This window comes from Eptatretus burgeri, chromosome 11, assembly GCF_056783735.1.
Source record: "Eptatretus burgeri isolate ZD-2024b chromosome 11, Ebu_testis_v1, whole genome shotgun sequence".
Taxonomy (NCBI): Eukaryota; Metazoa; Chordata; class Myxini; order Myxiniformes; family Myxinidae; genus Eptatretus; species Eptatretus burgeri.
Window position 1 is genome coordinate 2639609 of NC_140971.1, and position 25145 is coordinate 2664753.

Consider the following 25145-nt stretch of genomic DNA (forward strand, 5'->3'; position numbering starts at 1 on the left):
ATTTTGTATTTCCTTACTTATTATATATAATCCTGTTTTTCTGTTTTCATGAGATAAACAAGGGCAAAACCATTATTATATTTACCCTTATTAAATTCTTTTATTTGTTGTTTACTAATCGTGGACCCACAAAACTCATTCTCGATACCAAGTGGATAATATTCTTCCTTACGAGACTGATTTAATTGTTCCAGGTCTTCGAGGTTAATTTTAAATGACCAATTATACCCTAAATCATTCATATCATACCCCCATTGTTCTATTCTCATACAAACGATACGCCCTTCTTTATAAAAATTTATTTTAATTCGAACTGTGAATTCTGTATGACCTGGAGATAATATCAACACTTCTGTATCTTTGGAATACACAGCCGTTTTATTTAAGGATATATATTGTGATAAATCGCTTAATCTCACCAAGTCATTCGCGTCAGTCGGGCTTGGATAATTTTTTAATTTAAAAGCATTTTTCATGTTAATATTTTTGGTTATATTATATTTATGTCGTTCAGCCTGTGCCTTTGTGTAATAATTTGATAAATCAATATCCAGATCTTGAGATACACCAAAGATAGAACCATCTTTACCAACATAAGTCATTTATATTAGATTAAAAATAATATCATAAAAATTTTTATTTTTGTTGAGTTGAAATAACACATATAGACATAATTGACCACAACACTTGGAATTTAATTCTTGGACTTGAAATGTTTGATAAACACCATTCTGTAAGAATTTTATAACTTCAACAGGTGGTGGAAGGCCAAAACTATCAAAATAATATTTGTCTTGACTATTAAAAATACAAACCCAATGAGAACCGTTCCCATTATTATCTTCTAAGTTCATAATAATATTCTTTGTATGTTTCGGCACATTTGTTAATTCATCTCTCATACAAATAACCACATTATGAATTTTTAATTTCTTACAATATTTGACAAGTTGTAAATTTGATGTTGTATTCTTTCCAAATTTTTCCAACCACTCATCAATGCTCATTTATTTATTAGAAAGATATAATCCATTACCTCTTTTCGTTAATTTTACACCTGCTTGTGCAATAGAAGAAAGCATATCTCCAACTAACAATCTCGCTTTATCAGGCAGACCTTCAAGTTTTTCAGCAAAATCTACAATTACACCACTTCCACTAATTTGTTTCTCCAACTCTTTGTTATGTCTTTCCAATTCTTTTTGAGCCTGGAGTTGAGCCTTCCTTTCGTTGGCAGTTTTCACCGCTGTTGAAATACCACCCGTCAATGCTCCAACCGCACTTAAACCAGCAAATAAAGGAATTAGAAATGGGAGAAATCCTCCACTCGTCTCTCTTATTGAATATTTTTTCAACATTGGTTTTGTCATTTTAATTTTAAGTGAGCCAGTGTCATTCAAGATTTTAACCTGTTCTCTTGTGAGCAAAACATCAATTCTTACTGCTCCTTTTCTCTGAATTGTATTAACGTTAATCGTACAAGGCTTTTGATTTTGAACACAAGATGATAGTTTATGAAGATTGATTTGATTAACATATACCCCAGTTGGTACTTTGCCACTCATTTATTTAACAAAAAATTATGTGAGGCTAATCATCACACCATTATCTGTATTAATCTGCAATTCTGTTTCTTCCAAAAGCAAACAATATGTATCAACTTCTTCACTCTCTCCTCTTTCAATGTATAGGGAAGTATCCACTCGATTAGACTTTATAGTTTCCTTTTGCGCGCTCAGGTCAAACGCATAGATTGTATACAAACTTTTAAATGCTGTCATATCCAAAATAGGTTCTTTATTTCCATTACTTTCACACACCTTTTGGTAAGACTTGTATGCTTCAGCAAAATCTTTTTCCCAATTAATTTCCAATCTATCTCGTGGATAAAATGTTCCATCTAGAGAAACGCGAAGTTGTTTCACCTTAGCATTATCACTCAATGCATTATTCTTATCAGTCGCAGTATCACCATCTGGCTTTTTAAAAATGATCCACAGATATCGTGGCTTTCCTTCCAGAACACCCAAATTCCACGTGTAAGTAGTTTGATTGAGTTTAACGTGTTGACATCTTCTTTTGAGGTATGATACACTGAGTGGTTTCTTTGAGTTAAGTCTTCGATTCAACATCTCTTCTGTTTTAAGATTAGGAGTATATTCACTGATAATACCAACTCATCTCCTCAATTACAAATTTATTCTGATCACTAAAAGCATTACCAACACCAAAAAGCAATCTATTTTCATTATCATTCCTTTGTAGTTGAAATCTAATTTTAAGACCATACAGAACTTTATCATGATCACAAAATCCAAATATACCTTTAAGAGGAACCGCCACAGTAAAACTATTTTCTGTTTTTGTATCATCATTATACGCTCCTTTCCTTTGAATATATCCAGGGTCTGTGTTTGTTCCCGTTGACATATCAGGAATAAAACCTTCGACAGACCCCTTTCCCATTCTATCACTGAATGTATAGAGTGTAAATTTTATCATTTCAGATACAGCAGAGACATAATCAACCGCTTCAACTTCTTGTGTTCCAATATACAAACGCACACTATCAAACATTTTCCAGAAGAAATCATTTACAAGTGTAGCGTTTGTGTTATTCCCAGCTTTAGTGAATTTAAATTTACACAACAAGAAACTTTCGGAGAGATTCAAATAGGTTTGTTGATTATTTATTTCAAAACTTTTTGTACCATTCGTATTCCAGTCTGTTCCAGTTATTGCATTTACCTTGAAGTAATCTTCTTTTTTAGTGGAGTTTGAGATAATAATAGTATCATCCAAATCATAGATACTATCAATTGCTTCCATACTTGTATTTATTTAGGAAAAAAGATGTTAAAACTTTTGAAACCCTGATCCAAGTATTTGAATTATTTTCTGTCGTTCTTGGGGGACAACTGAGTTTTGCCTTTCTTAATTTCTTTTATTGCTTGTAATTTATGAGATTCCTTCTGAGCATCTTTTATACTCTTTACAGCACCTGCTACATTTCCCACAGCAGAAGCAGTTGAACCAATTAGATCTTTATGTTTAAGAATAGTTGAACCAATACCCATGAGAGTATCAATTATCCCATCTCCTCTAAATTGATGTCCAACACCCCTTTGTCTCTTAGGTTTATAGTATCCTCTACCAAGATACATACCTTCACCCTTGTAGTATGGGGAAAGGAACATCCCATCCCCTGTAATTATTTTATATTTTCCCAACTCGTGTTGCCTCACAATAACCATCGTATTTATTTATTGGAAAACTTCACGTAGGTGAATTCTGATGGATATAACTTCTCCATTAAAAGAAATCACACGATTATCTTGGTCGGTTATCCTAAAATTTACTCTGTGTATGGTTTTTCCTGACACAGGTAGATAAACCAAATTTTTGGGTTCCATATTGAATTTATAACCAATTGGGGTTGAGTGTGCACTGAATGAAAATATTGTATTTGTTTTTTTTCCATCATTATAAGCACCATCAATCAAATCACAGTGAATTAACACCGAATTTATTCCTGAGGATATTTGAATGACATTATCACTGTAAAACGTCCCATTAGTTTCAATCTTTTTTGAGGAGAAACCCAATAACTCTCTAAATGAATTATCAATTGTGAAATCAACCTTGTAGTTATTTTTAACTTTAATCGTTGATTTTGAAGTATGTTTTTGAATGTTTATAACAATATTTTTTGGTTCATCACCCTGTTCTTTCATAAGACGAGCAATTTCGGAAGATATTTGAGAAATCTCATATGCTCCGGGTGAGACTGTTATCGTTTTGTATCCACTTCCGGGATTATAACTAAACTTGTCATTTTTATCAGTTATATTAAATAAGGTATTATAAGTTTCCATGGACAATAAAGATGCCTCATATTCTTTTGTTGTGTCAAGTTGTAGTGGGTATGGGAATGAAGATGTGTGGTCGCTTGTTGTGAAATTGAAACTAAGGATTGTGCTTCTCATCTTATTTAATATGAGATAAAATGTCTTTATATTGATATTTATTAATTATTTTCATGTTCATCAACTGGTCTAAAATGGCTGATGCTTCATTAAAACAATTGTTATTTCCAGCCTTCTGACTGCCTAACAACAATCACAGTCTATTAACTAATTGCGATGGGTCATTTGGAAGAAAACTAATACCTGAACCAAGGATACTTAAAGCCTGAATAATGTGTTTCTCCTTCTCATTCTTCCTACTTTTACCAGAAAGAATAACCTTATAATTTAGAGTGTTCAGCAAATCAATATATACTCTATCATTATTTTCCATATCCAATGGTTTATCAATATACTTTGATTCATCCTTCACAGTTGAACCTTGTCTTCCATCTATTGTGAGAAGAAACATTAATCTCGGAGTTAGTTTAACAGGGGGTTGAGCAGAACTTAAGAACCTTAATTCATCATTAAATATCAATACCTTTTCTTGAACAAGATGAAATATTGCTGGTTGTTCTGTTGGAATGAGTCCTGCTTTGGTTTTTGAATCCGCTGAATATTCATTGTTTTGAACAGCATTCACAATATAATCAGGGGGTTGATTAATCTCTTCCAGTTGTTGAAATAAACCTTCATCATGTTCTAATTCTCCAATATGCTCTAATTCTTCCTCCGTCATTTGACTGAAATCTTTTAACATTTGGAGCTTTCTGGGAGTATTTTCTACTGTGGGAACTGTGGAAACATCTTTCATTTTTTCTTGGGAAGTTTTTAAAAGTGGTTTAAAAAATTTCTCTTGTTTTCTTTCAAATGCTTCTTCGCCCGTTAGTTTCTGTCTGCGTTTCTTCTTTATGTCTTCCTGTTGTTTTACAACTTTTGAAACCAACTCTTGATGTTCCTTAAATCTTCTTGCTCTTTCTTTTACATCCATTTATTTATTGTAAAATATCATTTAATGAATTGTAAAGATCAACAGGGAAATTTTCCTTTTCTTCATCATTCAAGTAGATGTGTTCAAATAAATCCTTTTCTTTAAATATTTCATCAAATTCTTTATTAACATTAATGCGAGTTGTAATTTCTTCTTCACTAATACTTGCATCTCTGCTTTTCATACATTTGCGTTGAGTTTCTTCATCAACATCAAAACCGAATGATAAAATCTTCACTCCACTCAGATGTTTAATAATTTGTCTCATTCCTTCTGGATTAGTTTCTAATATCCCAACACCACCAGATTTTAGTTTCCTTAACTCACTCTTACAATGTGAATATTTTGTTTTACCAAGAGAAACCTCCTCAAACATTTGACCTTCATTCCTCAATCGCATATGTTCCTCCACTGAAATATAGTGATAATCTTCACCTTTTACTTCTCCAGGTCTTATTGCTCTAGTTGTTGTTGATACAATGCGTATCACGGGGTGTTTTTTAAGTAAATTTACAATATTCTCATTTGTACTACACAAGAACCTTGATTTATGAAAGTTTTTTTCAGAAGCAGATTTACCCACAAGATTTATAATAATAGTTGTCATTTATATATGTAATTGTTTATAAAACAAAAAATATATCCCTTAATATCTCATCTTGTTTCACAACAATATATTTATATTTTTCAGTCGTGTGCTTCATATAATCCTCAAATTTCTTTTTACTACATAATGTAGAACAATTATCTCTCCAAAAATTATTGATATCTATTGAATTTAACTTGAATAAAATAAAAGTATTAGCATTGTTTCTGATGGAACGACGAGGAAGTTGAAAGTACGATTGACTAAGATAAATACAATTACAAGAAGAATGTCTCCCTCTTGTGTAGTAGCTGTCCATTACCGTTTGGTTTCTCTCATTAACACAATCATCAAAGATAACGAGGTTCTTTTTTGATTTATCCAAATCTTGGGGAGACGGTATATCATCCGTATTATCACTAAGAATACAAGTTATAGGATTTGATTTCTTTTTACATCTCTGTGTATCACAAAATAGTTGAATTATATCTTCAATGTTATAATCATTTAGGTTTTTTTGACGTTTAAATAAACCGATTATATCTTCTTTTTGAAGACCAGCATTAAAACCTTGTGAGAGTAGTTGATACTCTGGTTGAAAACTTCGACTTTGTGAAAATTATTAAATTGTCATAATCTAAAAAGTTGGGAGTGAGGAGCATTTTTAAAAGTAAGCAGGTTTTTCCACATCCACTTGAACCAACTATGAGACATCTTAATGAATTTGGGAGATTTTTATGGTTGTTAAATTTTATCTTATTTTCCCAAATAGGTAAAAAATCATTCATTTATATATTTGAAAAACAGGTTATTTAATTTATTATTGGCTTTTTAGAAACTCTATATTTTATCCTAAGTTCAGGTTTAATTTCAAGATAATCCATTATTTTATTTATACAATATCTTGTGTTGATATTTCCCTGAAAATTACATCCATGAATAATATACAACAACAATCCTTTGAACATTTCTCTTATACGTTCAGTTTCTTCCCTTGTAACGAAAGGTGTGTTATCATCCTCATACTTCACATTCATTTCTCTAATCAATCTTGTAAAGTAATTCATTTTCGCTGTAAATCTAAAAGAATTATTTTCCTTTTATATATTTTTATTATCATTAATTAGAAGATAATCACAGAATATACATTGTTTATAGGCTTTTGACTCTGTGTTTAATCCCTGTCTTTCACACGCAGGACAATTCTCAAATTTGTCATATGGAGAATCAGGAAAGTCTTGCATATTTATAAAGTAAAACTTTACTTAAACTGAAATTCATCTATACTTTCAGTTGTATATTACCATCGATATCGATATACTTTTTTCATTATCAGATTCAACGACAACATTTTTTATATTAAAGGTAATTTTAAAATTATCGTTAACTACTATTGAACGAAATGTCATTTCACCTGATATATTAACATCCTTTATTTCATCAGGATTTACATCTTTAGGGTTGTTGAAAAAAATACAAATTTCTCCTTGCATATTACAGATGGTCTTATCTTTTCTTTCTAAAGCTTCATCCATAAGGTTTTTGTTCTTTGATACTTTTTCTTGTTTCATTGCTTTTTCTAGTTTTGAATATATTACTAGAAGGAGAGGAGAAACTTTTGTTAGAGATACTTTAATTGATGTTCTACCAGGTATACTAAAAGCCCTTCCACTGAAGGAAATTGAAGAACTCATATTATTTACCATAATAGTTTTTATCCAATAGTTGTTATATTTATCTTTGTTCAATTTTACATCCTTGACATATTTCTCAGTATCTTTAACAGATGAAGAGATTGATTGAAACTTGTCTTTTGTGTCTTGAAACATTGTATTTATTAAGTGAAAAAGTTGGAGGATAAAATGGTTTTAAGCACAGATTCACCTGTAAAACAAACGAAATTTTCATCAAGAAAATTTTAGTTTAAGCAAAGTTTTATTCTATAAATATGGTGAATACAACGTACTGCGATGTTTGTAATCACGAATATAAACATTATAGAAAACACCTCCGAACCAACAAACACACATTTAATCTGTTTCATAAAATATCTCCTCTTGAGTTGGAAAGAAAACATTGTGATATCTGTTCAAAGGATGTTTTGAAGAGTAGTTATAATAAACATCTTCAATCACAAAAACACAAGAAAAATGAGTTTAAAGTAAAGGGAGACTATTATATTGAAAACACTGATGGGGCATTTAAAGGGCATATAAAAATAAGGATTTTTCAATTTGGAGAACCCGGTCCATCATCAATAGCTGAATCAATTGAAATAGTGAAACCCAATGTTGAAAAATTTATTAAAAAGACATTAAAAGAAATAAACTTTAAAGTTTTATATGGGAGTGAAAATGAATATGAAAAGACAAGATGAAGAACAAACTCCTTATATGAGAACAGATCTTCATTTTATAACATCATTTCAAGATTTTTTGAATAGTGGGGTTTATGAAGAACTATCAAGACAAGAGGAGGATGTTGATAATACAGTGGTAGGAAGTGGATTCAATATTAAAAAAAATCATCTTTTTAGATATACACATTCTAAAATCAAACCCTCTTAAAGCTTCTTCTTATATTGAATTACCAAAAGAAATAAAACTAAAGAAGGCAGTTGTTAATATTAAGAACAATGATAATAAATGTTTTCTCTGGTCTGTTCTTGCTCACTTACATCCACCAAAATGTAATTCAGAAAGAGTAAAACAATATATGAAATATGAGAATACCTTGGACATTAAAGATTTTAAATTCCCAATGCCACTAACAGATATTCCTAAATTTGAGAAAAAGAATAATCTTTCTATTAATGTATATGGATTAACGGATACAAACAAAGTTCAAATATTAAAAATTTCAAACAACTATAAAAATGAAGAAACACACATTGATCTTTTATATTTTAGTGTTGGAAAGAATTCACATTACACATACATCAATAATTTATCAAGATTAATCTCTTCTCAGGTATTCAGAACAGCAAACAAAATATATCCTTGTAAGCGATGTCTTAATTCATTTCATACAAAAGAACGATTAGAACAACATTCAAAATATTGTAGTAATCATAAATCAGCTGTAATTACAATGCCTAAACCTGGTGAAAAGATTTCTTTTGAAGATTATAATAAATCTATCATGCACCCATTTGTGATATACGCTGATTTTGAGTGTATCCTTAAAAAGATTAATACTGCTTCTCCTAATCCAAAAGAATCATATACAAATAAATATCAAAAACATATTCCTTGTGGTTTCTGTTATTATATCAAATCATCTGTTGGAGAAAAGTATAACAAACTTGAAGATTATCGTGGAAAAAAGCTTCACAAGAGTTTGTAAAACGATTAGAAAAGGATTGTATAAGACTCACTAAATTAATGAAAGAAACAAATGAACCGATGAAATTAACCAAAGAAGAAAAATTAGAATTTAGAAAGAACAATATCTGTCATATTTGTGAGGGGGAAATTAAGGAGTCAAAAGTTAGGGATCATTGTCATCTTACTGGTAAATATAGAGGTCCCGCTCATTCCTGTTGTAATCTTAATTATAAATTACCTTCTTTTATTCCAGTCTTTCTTCACAACAGCGCCAACTATGATACACATCTATTTATAAATGAACTTTCAAAAACACCAGGGAATATTTCTGCCATAACAAACACAAGTCAAAAGTATATTTCATTTACAAAAATGATATTCACAAAACCTATAACTCGTATTCGGTTTCTTGATTCTTCCAAGTTTATGGGAACACCACTAGCCTACCTCGCATCAAATCTAAGCTCCACGGACTCTTTTCCAAATCTTAATTCATTCTTTCCAAAAGAGGAAATTCTCACTAAAGAGGAAATTCAGATTAAAGAGAGAATTCAAAGTAAAGAGGAAACTGTAATTAATGAAGAAATTCTAACTGAAGATGAAATTCTAATCATAAAGAAAATTCGAACAATGAATGAAATTCTAACTAAAGAGGAAATTCTGATTAAAGATGAAATTCTGATTAAAGAAGGAATTCTTACGAGAGAGGAAATTCAAACAAGGAATGAAATTCAAAGTAAAGAGAAAATTCTTACAAGTAAGGGAATTTATCCTTATGATTATATGGATTCATTTATGAGATTTAAAGAAACACAACTTCCATCAAAAGAAAGTTTCTATAATAACCTTTATGAAGAAGAGATAAGTGATAAGGAATATAAACACGCACAAGAAATATGGAAATTATTTAAGATAAAGAACCTTGGAGAATATCACGATTTATATCTAAAAACAGATGTTTTATTGTTAGCTGATGTGTTTGAAGCTTTTCGATCACTCTGTCATAATAAAAATTGTTATGGATTAGATCCTGCCCACTATTTCACAGCTCCTGGTTTAGCTTGGAGTGCAATGTTGAAAATGACAAAACAAGATATAGATTTAATCAGTGATGTTGATATGCTTTTGATGATTGAGAAGTCCAAGAGAGGTGGAATATCACAAGTATGTTCAAAAAGATATGCTAAAGCAAATAATAAATATCTTCCAAATTATGATAGTGAAAAAGATAGTAATTATTTGATGTATTTTGATGCTAATAATTTGTATGGATGGGCAATGTCTCAATCTCTGCCTTATGGTAAATTAGAGTGGGTGGAAGAAAAGGATTATGAAAAGGCTTTGATGAATATTGTTATTTCTTCTCAAGAGGAATTGAATGACGAAGAAGAAGGTTATTATTTTGAAGTTGATTTGAGGTACCCGAGTAATCTTCATAATAAGCATAAAGATCTTCCTTTTGCATGTGAGAAAGAAACCCCAAAGAAAGAATGGTTAAGTGATTATCATAAAAGTTTTAATATTAAAGGTAAATCAACAGAAAAGTTATTAACAACATTCTATGATAAAGAGGGATATGTTTTGCATCAGAGAAGCTTAAAACAGTTTTTGAGAGAAGGATTGAGAGTAGCTAAAATTCATAGAGTTTTAAAATTTAAACAAAGTCCTTGGGTGAAAAAGTATATTCAATTCAATACAGATATGAGAGCAAATACAAAAGTAAAATTTGAAGGGGACTTTTATAAATTAATGAATAATGCTGTATTTGGAAAGACTATGGAAAATGTTAGAAACAGGCAAAACATTAGATTCGCAACATCTTGGAAAGAAGCTTCGAGATTGATAAATAAACCCAGTTTTGATAGAGAAGAGGTTTTTTTCAGAGAACTTTTCTGCAATTCATATGAAAAAGGAAAGTATTGTAATGGATAAACCAATTTATATTGGAACAGCAGTTCTTGATTTATCAAAGATATTGATGTATGATTATTTGTATAATGACTTAAAGAAAGAGTATGGTGAAAATGTTTCATTGTTGTATATGGACACTGATAGTTTTATCCTAGATATAAAAACTGATGATGTTTATGAAGATATGAAGAAAAATATTGGAGTATATGATACAAGTAATTTCAGCAAGAAGAGTGAGTTATTTTCCAAAAAGAATGAAAAGGTTATTGGTAAGTTTAAGGATGAGTTGGGTGGAAAAGTAATGAGTGAGTTTATTGGATTGAGAGCAAAGGCATATGCTTATAAGTATGGTGATCAGATTGATAAGAGGTTAAAGGGAATAAAGAAATATGTAATAAAGAAATCAATAACTTTTAGAAATTATTATAATTGTTTGATGAATAAGAAAGAAGAATACAGGAAAATGAATACAATAAGAAGTTATAAACATAACATATATAGTGAAGAAGTAAATAAAAAGGCATTAGGAGCCTTTGATGATAAGAGATTTATTTTAGATAATGGAATAGATTGTGTTCCATATGGATATTGTATGATAGAGTGTATAAAATAGATTGCGTTTTAACGATGGGAAGATGGGTTAGGCGTTTTTAAGGGCTCCCGCCGCGTTTTTCACAATATATAAATGGTTAAACCAAGTATTAATCAAACTAAAGAGTGGAGAAAATCTCAGTCTTGGTATATAAATGGAAAACATAATGAATGTGAAAAATATCAAATAAGTCTTATTGAAAAAATAACTAAAACAAAGGTAAATAAAACAAATAAGCGAATCAATTTAAAAAGTAGTACGTTAGAGGATGTAAAGAAAAAAATGAATATCCTTGAATGGACTGAAAACTTTGATGGTTATCAATTGAACAATGAAAAAACAATTTACTATAATCTCAAAATGATATGTGGCTCAGGAGGTGGTCAGATGAGATCATTAAGAGAAGTTTATCATTTCGTAATGGCACAAAAGGGGTATCTTAAAAAATATAAAGATTCAAATGTTTTGTTTGTCAATATTTTAGATGGGGATTATTGTGCAAAGAAAATTAAACTATTGAAGGAATTTGAGAATGAACAAATCTTTATAGGTTCAATGAGTGAGCTGATCAACCTCCAGGTTAAAGGGGAGACAAATAAATATACCTTGGGATAGCCTGGTTATATATATACAAAGCCTGGTGTTGGCTTAGTGGTTAGGGTGGCGGCTTGGGATCCCAGTGTCCCGAGTTCGAATCCCGCTCAGCTGCTGAATTAACACCAGGGGGTTGACTCAGCCTGTCATCCTTCCGAGGTCGGCGAAATGAGTACCAGTACACTGGTCCCGGTGTATGCCCCGGTTAGAATAGGTGTACCATATCCCTGTGTTGTAAGAGGCGTCCAGGAAGGGCATCCGACCATAAAACATTGCCTCACAAAAAGCTAAACCCCTGCACAGCAGGGAAAAATGGATAAAAAGGGGGTTTATTTTTAGGGAAAAAAAAAGGGAATCGCTGAAAATCCCCCATTCATTTACATGGGGAAAAGTGAGCTAGAACCAGTATATTCACCCTACAGTATATTCACCCTACTCATAACAAAGAGTTGGAGAAACAAATTAGTGGAAGTGGTGTAATTGTAGATTTTGCTGAAAAACTTGAAGGTCTGCCTGATAAAGCGAGATTGTTAGTTGGAGATATGCTTTCTTCTATAGCACAAGCAGGTGTAAAATTAACGAAAAGAGGTAATGGATTATATCTTTCTAATAAATAAATGAGCATTGATGAGTGGTTTAAAGAATTTGGAAAGAATACAACATCAAATTTCCAACTTGTCAAATATTGTAAGAAATTAAAAATTCATAATGTGGTTATTTGTATGAGAGATGAATTAACAAATGTGCCGAAACATACAAAGAATATTATTATGAACTTAGAAGATAATAATGGGAACGGTTCTCATTGGGTTTGTATTTTTAATAGTCAAGACAAATATTATTTTGATAGTTTTGGTCTTCCACCACCTGTTGAAGTCATAAAATTCTTACAGAATGGTGTTTATCAAACATTTCAAGTCCAAGAATTAAATTCCAAGTGTTGTGGTCAATTATGTCTATATGTGTTATTTCAACTCAACAAAAATAAAAAAAATTATGATATTATTTTTAATCTAATATAAATGACATGTTGGTAAAGATGGTTCTATCTTTGGTGTATCTCAAGAACTGGATATTGATTTATCAAATTATTACACAAAGGCACAGGCTGAACGACATAAATATAATATAACCAAAAATATTAACATGAAAAATGCTTATAAATTAAAAAAATTATCCAACCCCAACTGAAGCGAATGACTTGGTGAGATTAAGTGATATCACAATATATATACTTAAATAAAACGGCTGTGTATTCCAAAGATACAGAAGTGTTGATATTATCTCCAGGTCATACAGAATTCACAGTTCGAATTAAAATAAATTTTTATAAAGAAGGGCGTATCGTTTGTATGAGAATAGAACAATGGGGGTATGATATGAATGATTTAGGGTATAATTGGTCATTTAAAATTAACCTCGAAGACCTGGAACAATTAAATCAGTCTCGTAAGGAAGAATATTATCCACTTGGTATCGAGAATGAGTTTTGTGGGGCCACGATTAGTAAACAACAAATAAAAGAATTTAATAAGGGTAAATATAATAATGGTTTTGCCCTTGTTTATATCATGAAAACAGAAAAAACAGGATTATATATAATAAGTAAGGAAATACAAAATGATTTAACTATGGGAAGATGGGGAGGTGTTTCGTGCCATAATATTATTCTAACATATATTTCTAATACATAAATGACAGCAAGAAGGCTTCAAGAAAATTATCATTTCTGTGTCCAAGCATACCTTCAAGAAAAGGGTATTCGGTATTTTAATAAATATGTTCTACAACATAAGAATGAGGTATTTTCAATAAAAGATTGGCATTATGCTGATGTTGATAAACCGACAACTTTAGATTTAATTAGAATGTTAAATAATGAAAGAATTATAAGGTTAAGAAAAGGTAAGGCTCTTTTAGAAATTCAAAAGAAATTTTATTGGTTTCCTGTTGTAAAAAAAATTATTTTTGATACAGGAATAACAAGAAATCCTGATGAATATATGTATGATATTCTATGGGGTGTAAGCGATTCAAGGATAATAAGGGATGAGGAAGGAGTTGAAGGAGGAGAGGGAGAAGAAAGAGAAGGAGGAAAAAGAGAAGAGAGAGAAGGAGGAGAGGGAGAAAAAAAGAGGAGGAAAAGGAGAAGAGAGAGAAGAGGGAGGAGAGAGAGAAGGAGAGGGAGGAAAGAGTGAGACAAAATAAATATCAAAATATGGAAACCAGTGAGATTAAAAAAAGATTGGTGGTATTACAGAAAATAACTCAACCCACCGAGGAGGAAAACAAAGAATTGACAAGTCTATTTGCAATACTTTCGACAAGAATATTGACATCGACAAGCTATTCATTTTAATTCAAGTTTTTCATTTTTTTTTCTTAAATAAATGGAGGAGAGAGTGAAGGCATTTCTAAGGATTCTTTATGTTTTAAAATTTAAGATTCAAATGTGCATGTTGGAAACTAAAAAGGTTTTTGCACTCTGCAGGAATTTTTCACATAAATAAATGAGTTATTGTCTCAAATGTAAAAAGAAAACTAATACTAAAAATATTTCATATATTAAAAGTAAAAATAACAGGGTTATACAAAAAGGTATATGTTCGGTGTGTGGTTAAAAAAAAAATCAGTTTATCTCCAAACACAAACGAGGAGGAGATATACAAAAGTTTTTATCAGGAAGTAAATTTACAACTACTGGAATACCAGGGGAATTACATCTTCCAGGGTATTCTTTCTGTGGTCCAGGCACAAACTTGGATAAAAGATTAGATGAGGCAGACAATCCTAAATCCTGGAGTAAACCCATCAATAGAGTTGATGAAGTGTGCATGAGACACGATATTGATTATGGGAATACCACAACGTTGGAAGAAAAGCATGAAGCCGATAGAGAAATGTTGTATAATTTGTCTCTGATACAAAATCCAACCTTGAGAGAAAAAGTTGATCGGTTCATTGTGAAGAAGATGATCAGTGCTAAATTGAAACTTGGACTTGGAAATTCAAAAAACTTATAGGCTCTAATGATGTCATCAAGACTGAAGAGCAATTAGCTGATGAATTACATAAACCAATATTCACAAAGTTTCAGAGAAGGAAAGTTTATTCCAAGGAAGTAGATTATATCTGGTCTGCTGATTTGATTGAACTCAATAATGATAAGGGGTACAAGTATGCTTTAACCGTTATTGATTTGAGGAGTAGATATGCATGGGTTGTACCATTAAAAAACAAAACAGGTAATACTCTTATGTTAGCCTTTCAACAGATATTTAATAAAAGTAAGAGAAAACCTAAAAAATTGTGGACTGATGAGGGTAGAGAGTTTTATAACAAGACATTTATGAATTTTCTAAAAAATAACAGTATTACATTATACAGTACCTTTAATGAAGGGAAGGCAGTTGTTGTTGAACGTTTTAATCGTACCTTAAAAGAGAGACTATATAAAAAATTCACACAACTCGGTTCACAACAATGGTGATCTTTTATTCAGGATATTGTGGATAAGTATAATGACACGATTCACACGTCAACAAATATGAAACCATCAGAAACATTTACAAAATTAAAATATGAAAAAGAGATTAATGTCAGAAAACCTAAGTTCAAAGTTGGTGATATCGTAAGAATATATCGGTGGAAATCTCATTTTGAAAAGGGTTATATTAAACGATGGACGAACGAGCTTTTTAAAATTGTTGATGTAATAGATACGGTTCCTTGGACTTATGATATATGATATATGATTTGGAAGGGGAAGAGATTTTAGGTTCATTTTATTCACAGGAATTACAAAAGACAAAGATAAATTGAAATTTTTTGACTCCGCCCCTTTTTGACTCCACCCACATAAACCCCACCCCACACAAACCCCACCACACACAAACCCCTCACAAGCTCCACACAAAAACTCCACCCCACACAAGCTCCACACACACAAACCCCACATAAGCTCCACCCATATTCATCATATTCACATAATTAGTGATTAGTTAATTCGTTCCCCACACACAACATGTTTATTTAATTAAAAAATTATCCACCCATCCACACAAGCTCCACTCATCCACCCATCCACCCATCCATTTATCCACACAAACCTCATCCACATAAGCCTCATCCACATTCACCCCTCCCACATAAGCCCCACCGAAGCCCCACCCACATAAACCCTGCCCACATAAACCCCTCCCACACAAGCTCCGCCCACATAAACCCTGCCCACACAAACCCCACCGAAGCCCACCCACATAAACCCCACCGAAGCCCCGCCCACATAAACCCCCACACACGCCCCGCCCACACAAGCCCCGCCCACACCCAAGCCCCGCTCCCATAATCCCCACCCACACAAGCCCCGCCCACACACACCCCACCCCTCATCCCCCCTGTGTGCCCCCACCTTTGACCCACCACCTCCCTCATCCCACCCCCACCCTTCCCCACACACACACATGGTGAGGGGAGGGGTGGGATGAGGGGGTGATAGGTCATTGGGGGGGCGCACCTACCCCCCCCCACCCCCTCCCTCTCCTTAATGTCTTGATCCTTTTTTTGAAATTCAAAATCAAGTAATTGTAAACAAAACAAATATAATTAATCAAAATTGAAAATATTAAATATTCATTTGCGAGAATGTATAATCTTTCCCAGCAATCTTCTTCAGATGTCTTGTGATGTCGAAACTCAGACACCATATTCTGTTTTGAAACAAAAAGTGGATAATAATTAGGTTTTATAAAGATAATTACATGGTAATATGAGTAAGCCTGGTGTTGGTTCTAAGTTCAAGCCTCGTTGACCACTGAATTAACACACCAGGAGGCCGACTCAGCCTGTCATCCTTCCAAGGCCAATAAAATGAATTCCAGTGTACTGGTAAAACCGCGTCCAAACTAATGATGCAACCAACATAAGACGACATTCCAAAGAGAGAGTGATATTAATAAACAAATAACTAAATAATAATTCAGAAACATTTACCTTGAGAAAATCATGTGTTGTACCAGATTGCTTCAACAGCTGATGTTGTGTGATCGATCTGAAAAATAAAATAAAATAATGAGTCAAGGGTTTCGATGGAGAGACAGACAGAGAGAGGTCGGTGGAAAGACAGACAGGGAGAGATAGAGAGAGACAAACAGACAGGGAAAGACACACACGCGCGTGCACACACACACACACACACACACACACACACACACACACACACACACACACACACACACACACACACACACACACACACACACACACACGTGTCTCACCATTGCTTTAATTCATTCGAGATCAGAGGCCGTGATAAGACTTCGTACCAGTCATTATATATGTTTTTTTCAATTCTCTTCTAAAATCATTGACCTCTTCAATGAGAGCATTCATTTGATGCACCTCATCGTGATATGTAAACTCCACTTCGTCCAAGGACCTGCCAGGAAAAAATATATATTTTCGCATCATCACGATTTAATTTATAATCAATTGCTTCATTGTTCAAAGAGGAAACCATACACAAGCTTACCAACTTTGTAGTGAGCTGTTATCTTCATCGGAAGAGAGTGAGTCCATGTCTCAGTTTTTTTTTTACCATTGGTACAAGATGGCAAAAAGATCAGAGGCCGTGATAAGACGTCGTGTCAGTCTTTAAAAATGTTTTTCAATTCTCTTCTAAGATGATTGACCTCTTCAAAAAGAGCATTAATTTCATGCACCTCGTCGTGATATGTAAACTGCTTTTCTTCCAAGGACCTGCCAAGAAAAAAATATATATCAGAATTATCACGATTTAATTTATAATCAATTGCTTCATCGTTCAAAGAGGAGCCTATACACAGGCTTACCAACTTTGTGTTGAGCTGTTTTGTTCGCGGAAGAAAGATCGCTCATGTCTCAGTTGTAAAAATGAAAATCCCGTCTGGCAGAAACTTTGTCTGGTGAATCACTTATAAGGCAGCGATGAGGAGATTGCTTAATCATTGGGTGTGGCCACAGGAAATGACGCTTCGGGAGAGACAGCTTGGAAAATAAATGGGAGATATATTCTCAAATTGTATGAATCATTTTTAAAACGTACTTAAAATGCCCTAAAATGGTTTTGATTCAAATGTTTTCAGTTCGTGTTCTGAGATAAAATATAAACACGAGACCTTGTCTCACAGAATAGTTCCTATTTTTTCACAGCATGACTGTCCAAAAACACTTCCTCATTCACACAGCACGACCGTGTCAAAAAAACACTTCCTCATTTTCATGACACGAACTGAAAACATTTGAAACAAAACTTTTTTTATGGCGTGGTTTATGCACAAAAATGATTTGCAACTCGGGCGGTGGCCAGATGAGATCATTAAGAGAAGTTTATCATTTCGTAATAGCACAAAAGGGGTATCTTAAAAAATATAAAGATTCAAATGTTTTGTTTTTCAATATTTTAGATGGGGATTATTGTGCAAAGAAAATTAAACTATTGAAGGAATTTGAGAATGAACAAATCTTTATAGGTTCAATGAGTGAGCTAAACAATATGCATCGGTTATTTGATAAAGAGTGTCCCGAGGGTTAGACGTTTCAGATATTTCTTTCGAATCACCTTTAACAAATCACATTACCACTTTAGTACTTGAACAAATCTTTATCTTATTGTATGGATTATTTGAAAAAAAAAGTGTCCCCAGGTTAAAAGGGGAGACAAATAAATATACCTTGGGATAAAAAGGGGGTTTATTTTTAGGGAAAAAAAAATATGAATCGCTGAAAATCCCCCATTCATTTACATGGGGAAAAGTGAGCCAGAACCAGTATATTCACCCTACTATTAGATATATATATATATATATATATATATATATATATATATATATATATATATATATATATATATATATATATATATATATATATATATATATATATATATATATATATATATATATATATATATATATATATATATATATATATATATATATATATATATATATATATATATATATATATACATATATATATATATATATATATATATATATACATATATATATACATATATATATATATATATATATATATACATATATATATATATACATATATATATATATATATATATATATATATATATTTTTTTTTTTTAACATAAAAGCCTTGAAAAACCTCTGAAACTGCTCAACAGTTCGAGACGAAATGTTAGGTATGATCGCCAATCCACGAGGAACAAATAGTTCTCCAACTATGATGTCATTGGTCACATGATGTGACAGCTATGAGTTTTTGAAGAATAAACTTTTAAAAATCTTCTCCAGAATGGCTTTACAGATCGAGGGGGAAAGTTCACCCACATGTTCCCCAAGCCTTGGGGATACCAGGGTGTTCACGAATAATTAATGTGACACGGGATGGCAGCCATATTGGGTTGAAAGAAAGTCTTTAAAAAAATTATCTTCATCAATCGACGTGAAACGTTGCAATTGTGATCTAGTAGTCATGGGAAATACAGTGCCTATAGAAAGTGTACACCCCCATTCTACAAATTTCACAAAATTAATTAAAAATACAAATTTTTTATATCTTGGTTTGATAAGTGTCCACCCCCCCCCCCCCCCGAGTTAATACTTCGTGGAAACACCTTTGACAGCAACTCCAGCTGTGAGTCTGTTGGGATAGGTCTCCACCAACTTTGCACACCTTGATTGGGCAATATTTGCCCCTTTCTTCTGTACAAAACTGTTCAAGCTCAGTCAAGTGTCAAGTTGCATGGGGAGCGTTGATGAACAGCAATGTTCAAGTCACGCCATAGATTTTCAATTGGATTGAGGTCGGGGCTCTGACTGGGCCACTCAAGGACATTTATCTTTTTGTTCCTTGAACACTCCAGTGTAGCTTTGGATGTGTGCTTTGGGTCATTGTCATACTAAAACGTGAACTTATCTCATGGGCTTACCTTCAAACTGGGTTAAAAAGCAATCCTTGACTAAATCTCAGAAATCCTCATCCGCTCTTCCCTTTCCCTGTTCCTGGACCCAATCTATCCCTCGCAAGTTAAAATCCCCCATAATATTAATACTCCTCCCTTATCACATGCCCTTTTGAATTCTTCATGTACTCCTCCTTCCTCCTCTTCCTTCACACCCAGAGCCCTATAAAACCATCCTACCAGTATCTTCCTGTTTATACAATCTCTAATCTCTACCCACACAGAATCCTCAACATCCCACTGCAAACCTTGCTACCACTTTCCCAATATCCTGAATCTATTTTACAAAACCTCTGAGTAAACTTTCCCTCAATCATTCGCATCGAGGTATACCACAAACAACTTGTTCCTGCCACAACCCGATAAAATATCGTTTACCCTTCCTTCAATGTCCCTAACTCCTGCTCTTTCAAAACTGCACACAATTCCATGTGTGCGATCCTTCCTCAAGAAAGAAGAATCAACATATTTCATCGTCTCATCACCCACAAACACTGTCTCCCATAACTCATTTGTACCAATCTCTATTGCTGTACCCTCACCACTGCCAATATCCTCAGCAACCTCGCGACACAACGATAACCAACTATTATTTACAAATTTCTCATATTCTGCTACTTCCTGCAATTTATCGATCCGTTCCTTCATCCGAGTAATAATTATCCTCGAGTGGGCAATTTCCTTAAGGCCCAGTCACACCTTGACGTTTTAGCCAGCAATGGCAACGTATTAAAATTTATGTAAAACGCTGGCTTACGTTGAACTTTTGATGTTTTTTTTTAAAGATTCGGACGTATTCATAGCGACTTGGTCTTATGTATAACGCATTATTAACGGACACAGAACGTTTCGTTGTGTTATAGATAACTTAAACCAACGAATGCTGAACCTGTTGTCGGCCGACACAACCGATGCCCAACGATAGTCTAACTTAGGCATAGTGCGTTGCACGCATCGCCGACGATGTCGTGACGTAGCCTATTAAAAGGCTGACACACAACGATTCGAATCATAACTGCCGTAGAAATGGAAGTGTCAACATCGCAGTCACACCTTGGCGATCTTGCCAGCGTATGCCGACCGAAGAAAAATGTGTCTAAAACGTTGGGGCACGTCAAATACGGTATGAGTAAGTTTGGTATACGTGAGTAGAACGCTAAAGTACGCTATCGTACGTCGTAGTAAGTAGAGTACGTCAAGAAATTTTAAACATGTTCAAAATTTTACGACGTACTTGGCGTATGACACACGTTCCGCATGCGATGGGGATAAGTTGTACACACGATATGCGGACGCTTACACACGTCCACAAAGGCTACTTATAAGCTACTCGTAAGTCGAAACACGTCGCGGTAATGTCTTTTTTTACGCGAAACTTATTTCTAACTTATGTTTGACGTGCTTTGAACCAATTCTTTACGTAGTCCCAACACACATCGACGTATGTAGACGTATTCCAATGACGTCTTCCGGTCGACAAAAAAAATAAATGAACGTGTTTCTAACTTACAACTGCCATATAAAGACGTGTTCCCAGCGATTTTGGGAATTGGTATATAAAAATGGTGTTCATAAAAGAGAACCCAACAGTGTTTGAGTCCTTTTTGAGTCGATGTCCATGTCAGCAGTAACAGTATCAGTATTAGTATTAGTAGTAGTTTGTTCATGTTGGCAGTAGTAGGTGAGTGTGAGGGGGAGGGTGTGGGTTATGATGGATCCTCCTTGCGTCCGCGTATCCACGGGTAGGAGAGACATCTTTGCACCATTGTTCGAAGTTCTTCGCGGCTAATTTTTTATGGGGCTTTTTCAACAATGAGCTATAGCTTGTTTTTACGATTTAGGTCTATTCATAACGGGTTGGACAAATGCACAATGAACTAATAATGTGCATAGAGCGCATCGTTAACTTGTAGATACAGTATACCAACGAATAATTATCGTGTAGCCGGCGTTCACAAACTATGCCCAACGATAGCCTAACTTATCCATATCGTGCGGCAGTTTATCTTTGCCGGTGACGTGGGGTTTGCTATTCATAGGCTGCCACTCAACGATTTAAATGGCTGCATCTCCACTATTGAAAGTGGACGCTTGCGCTCAACAATTGGATTTTTTTTTTTTACACTCAACGACTTTTAAACGGTACCACTCAGCTATTTTCATTGTTTACAATGAACGATTTAAATTGCTGTCACTCGCCTTCGTTTTTTGACGCTGGGGTTTGGAAATTTGAAGCGTTTCTTCTGAACGTGTTAAAACGCTCAAACTCGACTATTTTAAATAGACCCTGCCGATGGACAATTGGAATCATAGCCAAGCTAGACATCGAAGTGTGAACATCCTCGTCATGCCGAAGAAAAGTTTTTGAAGAACGCTGCAAATGTGTCCTGGCCGTGGCCGCTGACGCAAGGACGATCCATTATACCGACGTCTTTCAGCCTATGAGTAACTTAAAAGTAACATCTGTCGACGTGTGGCAACGATCGCGTAACGTGCCAACAACACGTTAATCATAGGTTAGAAATAATTTCGGGTACGCTAAACATTACCTTGGCGTGTCTCAACTTATGATTAACTTACAAGTAGCATGTGTTGACGTCTGTCAACGATCGCAGACCGTGCATACAACTTGTGGCCAGCGTAGCGGAATGTGTGAGTCATACGCCGGCATATGTCGTGAAATTTCAAGCATGCAAAAATTTGGACAACCGAAAAGTACAACGTTTAAAGCCAGCGTACAACGACGTATGGCAGTGTTTTTCAGAGTGCTCTCAATGTTATCAAAACTTACCCATAACGTATTCAACGTGTCCAGCGTTTTAGAAAAATTTTTCAAAAATCGGCAAACGTTGGCTAAAACGTCAAGGTGTGACTGGGCCTTTACACTTCTAACAACAGAAAGAGCTCTCTGCTTCCCCTATTCTTGAGATGGCCCACAATGAGCATCTATCACAACTTTATGTACTCCTCTTCCTTTCTCCTTCAGGTCTCGATTTATACCTTTTTTCACCCCCATACTCCCAAAAACCCAATCGACTTAAACACGAGGTCTCAGCCTGCTTCTTCCAATAAACTAACAGAAATACCTGCTAAACTTTTATGAACACAACTACATCCTTTATAAATACAAAAGCTACAACCCCTGACACAAATATGCAAAACAACACACACAAACACTGATCTTGATCTGGCTGAGTGGCTGACACAGTCATGTGCAAACAACCGGAAGTGATGATGCCGCCCCCCCCCCCCCAAAAAAAAAATAAAAATAAAAAAATAAAAAAGAGCACCAGCTGCACTCTCATTTGAGGGAAATTAGTCGTCACGAAATCCAGAAGGGAGGATTTTCCATTACCATTCGGAGATATCTGGGTTTGAAAGTTCACAGATGGAGTCACAAGTCTTTTGTTGAAGAGCCATGGCTGGTGAGAGAGAGGTACCAACACCCAGTGAAGTTGCATGGTGACAATTTAAATTTCCATATATGAGGAAGAAAGAGTTGGGATGAATAGTTTTGAAAAAAGACTTTACATATATAATTGTAATTCAGTGGGGCTTCTGCGGTGCAGGTGGTAAACGGAGACCTGCAGTACGTGCAGTACAGGTCGGCCCCGGAACGTCGATCCATTCATGGAATGCAGGAAATCTGACAGTTAATTACCCATTCACATGGGCTTCGCTCCAGCACTCTTCTGCCATTTCACACCGCATTCTCTCCATCAGGTTCCTTACCAGCACGAGAAGATCCCATGGGATTTCCTTCCTGTGTCATGACGATTCCATGGGATTTCCTTCCTGTGTCGTGAAGATCCCATGGGATTTCCTTCATGGGTAGTAAAGATCCCTGGGATTTCCTTCCTGTGTCGTGAAGATCCCATGGGATTTCCTTCCTGGGTAGTGGGGGACATGTTTAATATGTGTTGGTACAGGATGGATGGATTACCATCAAACCTGGAATTGTCAGATCATGAATGAGGTGTTCCAATAAGAACTAGAATTTTTTTTTTCTTCTCTCTCTTACTCCTCATACCCTGCTTTCCTTTCTTATGCTGTTGACTTGCTCTCAGAACTGGTAAGGGATTCAGACCCAGTGGAATCAAAGGAGCTTGAGGAGCTACTGGAAGAATTGCGAGAGAGAAGGAAGGATGCAGAGGAGAGCGCACGAGAGGTGAGACGAGCATTTTTTTTTTTTTTGCAAAATTGAGACTGCACTCACTAATTTGTATTTTTAACGATGTCTTCTGCAGTGCAAGGCCTTGCACACTGAATAAAGCAAGTTTCCTTCCACTGAACATTACAACCCAGACTCGTAGGCTGCATGCATGGTCAAAGGCGTACCTAGAGATGAAAGCCTTCCACATATTTGTTTCCGCCGACGAAGTCGCCAGAGGCATTTATGCTTCAGGTCGTTGGTCTGATGTTCCAGAGGTCCATGATTCCTTTTTAAATTCATGACCTCCGCCACCAATTATGACATCATAAGTCATGTGCTTTGGCAGCCATATTGGATAGAAAAACGCACCTTATCCGATAAGCACGAAACTTTGCAAACCTGATCGCACACCCCAATTAGAGGCAGAACGTAAATTTGTCAGAGGTCACATGGCTCAGCAGCCATATTGGATTGAAAATACAAACCTTCAAAAATCTTCCCCACAACGTCTTACGAGATCGATCTGAAAAACTCCAATACATCATCTAGCCTTGGGGAATATGTGGCGTAAATGTTAACGTCATAGGTCACATGGTCTGGCAGCTATGTTTTTATTTTTTGAATAAATCTTCAACATTCCTCTTCTCCAGAACCTCTTGACAGATCGAGGGGAAACATCACACAGGTTCCCCAATCCATTGGTATACCAGGGTGTTCACGAATAATTGATAGGTCACATGGTTTGGCATCCATATTGCATTGAAGGAAAAGATTAAAATAATCATTTCTCTTAAACCGCTTCATCAATGGACATGAAACTTCACCATTATGTCGTAATCATGGGGATTACGTGTTTTAAATTTCACTCTGATCGGCCGCATGATCTGGCAGCCAACATTATTGATTTTTTTTTGAATTTTTTTTTATCTGCCTCCGTTATCTGCCTAAGTAAAGTCAAACTTGGCATAAGTATGTACAATGATGCAGACAAACTGATTAGATTATGGGGTAAAGAGGTCAAACGTCATGTCAGGTAACAATGTGATATTTGAGAACAGCTGAAGGGATTTAAATCAAAGTGTGTGTGTGCGTGCGTGTGTGCG

General features: G+C 34.4%; 1 protein-coding gene across 3 annotated transcripts in view; it reads left to right on the forward strand.

Moving 5' to 3' along the window:
- LOC147016301 (protein HGV2-like) overlaps positions 1–25145 on the forward strand; it is a 148797-nt gene that overhangs the window by 89414 nt on the left and 34238 nt on the right. For all 3 annotated transcript variants that reach the window (XM_085844910.1, XM_085844909.1, XM_085844911.1), the window contains exon 7: positions 23957–24057. In XM_085844910.1, coding sequence (XP_085701036.1) covers positions 23957–24057 — 101 coding nt within the window. The remainder of the gene's footprint in view (positions 1–23956; positions 24058–25145) is intronic.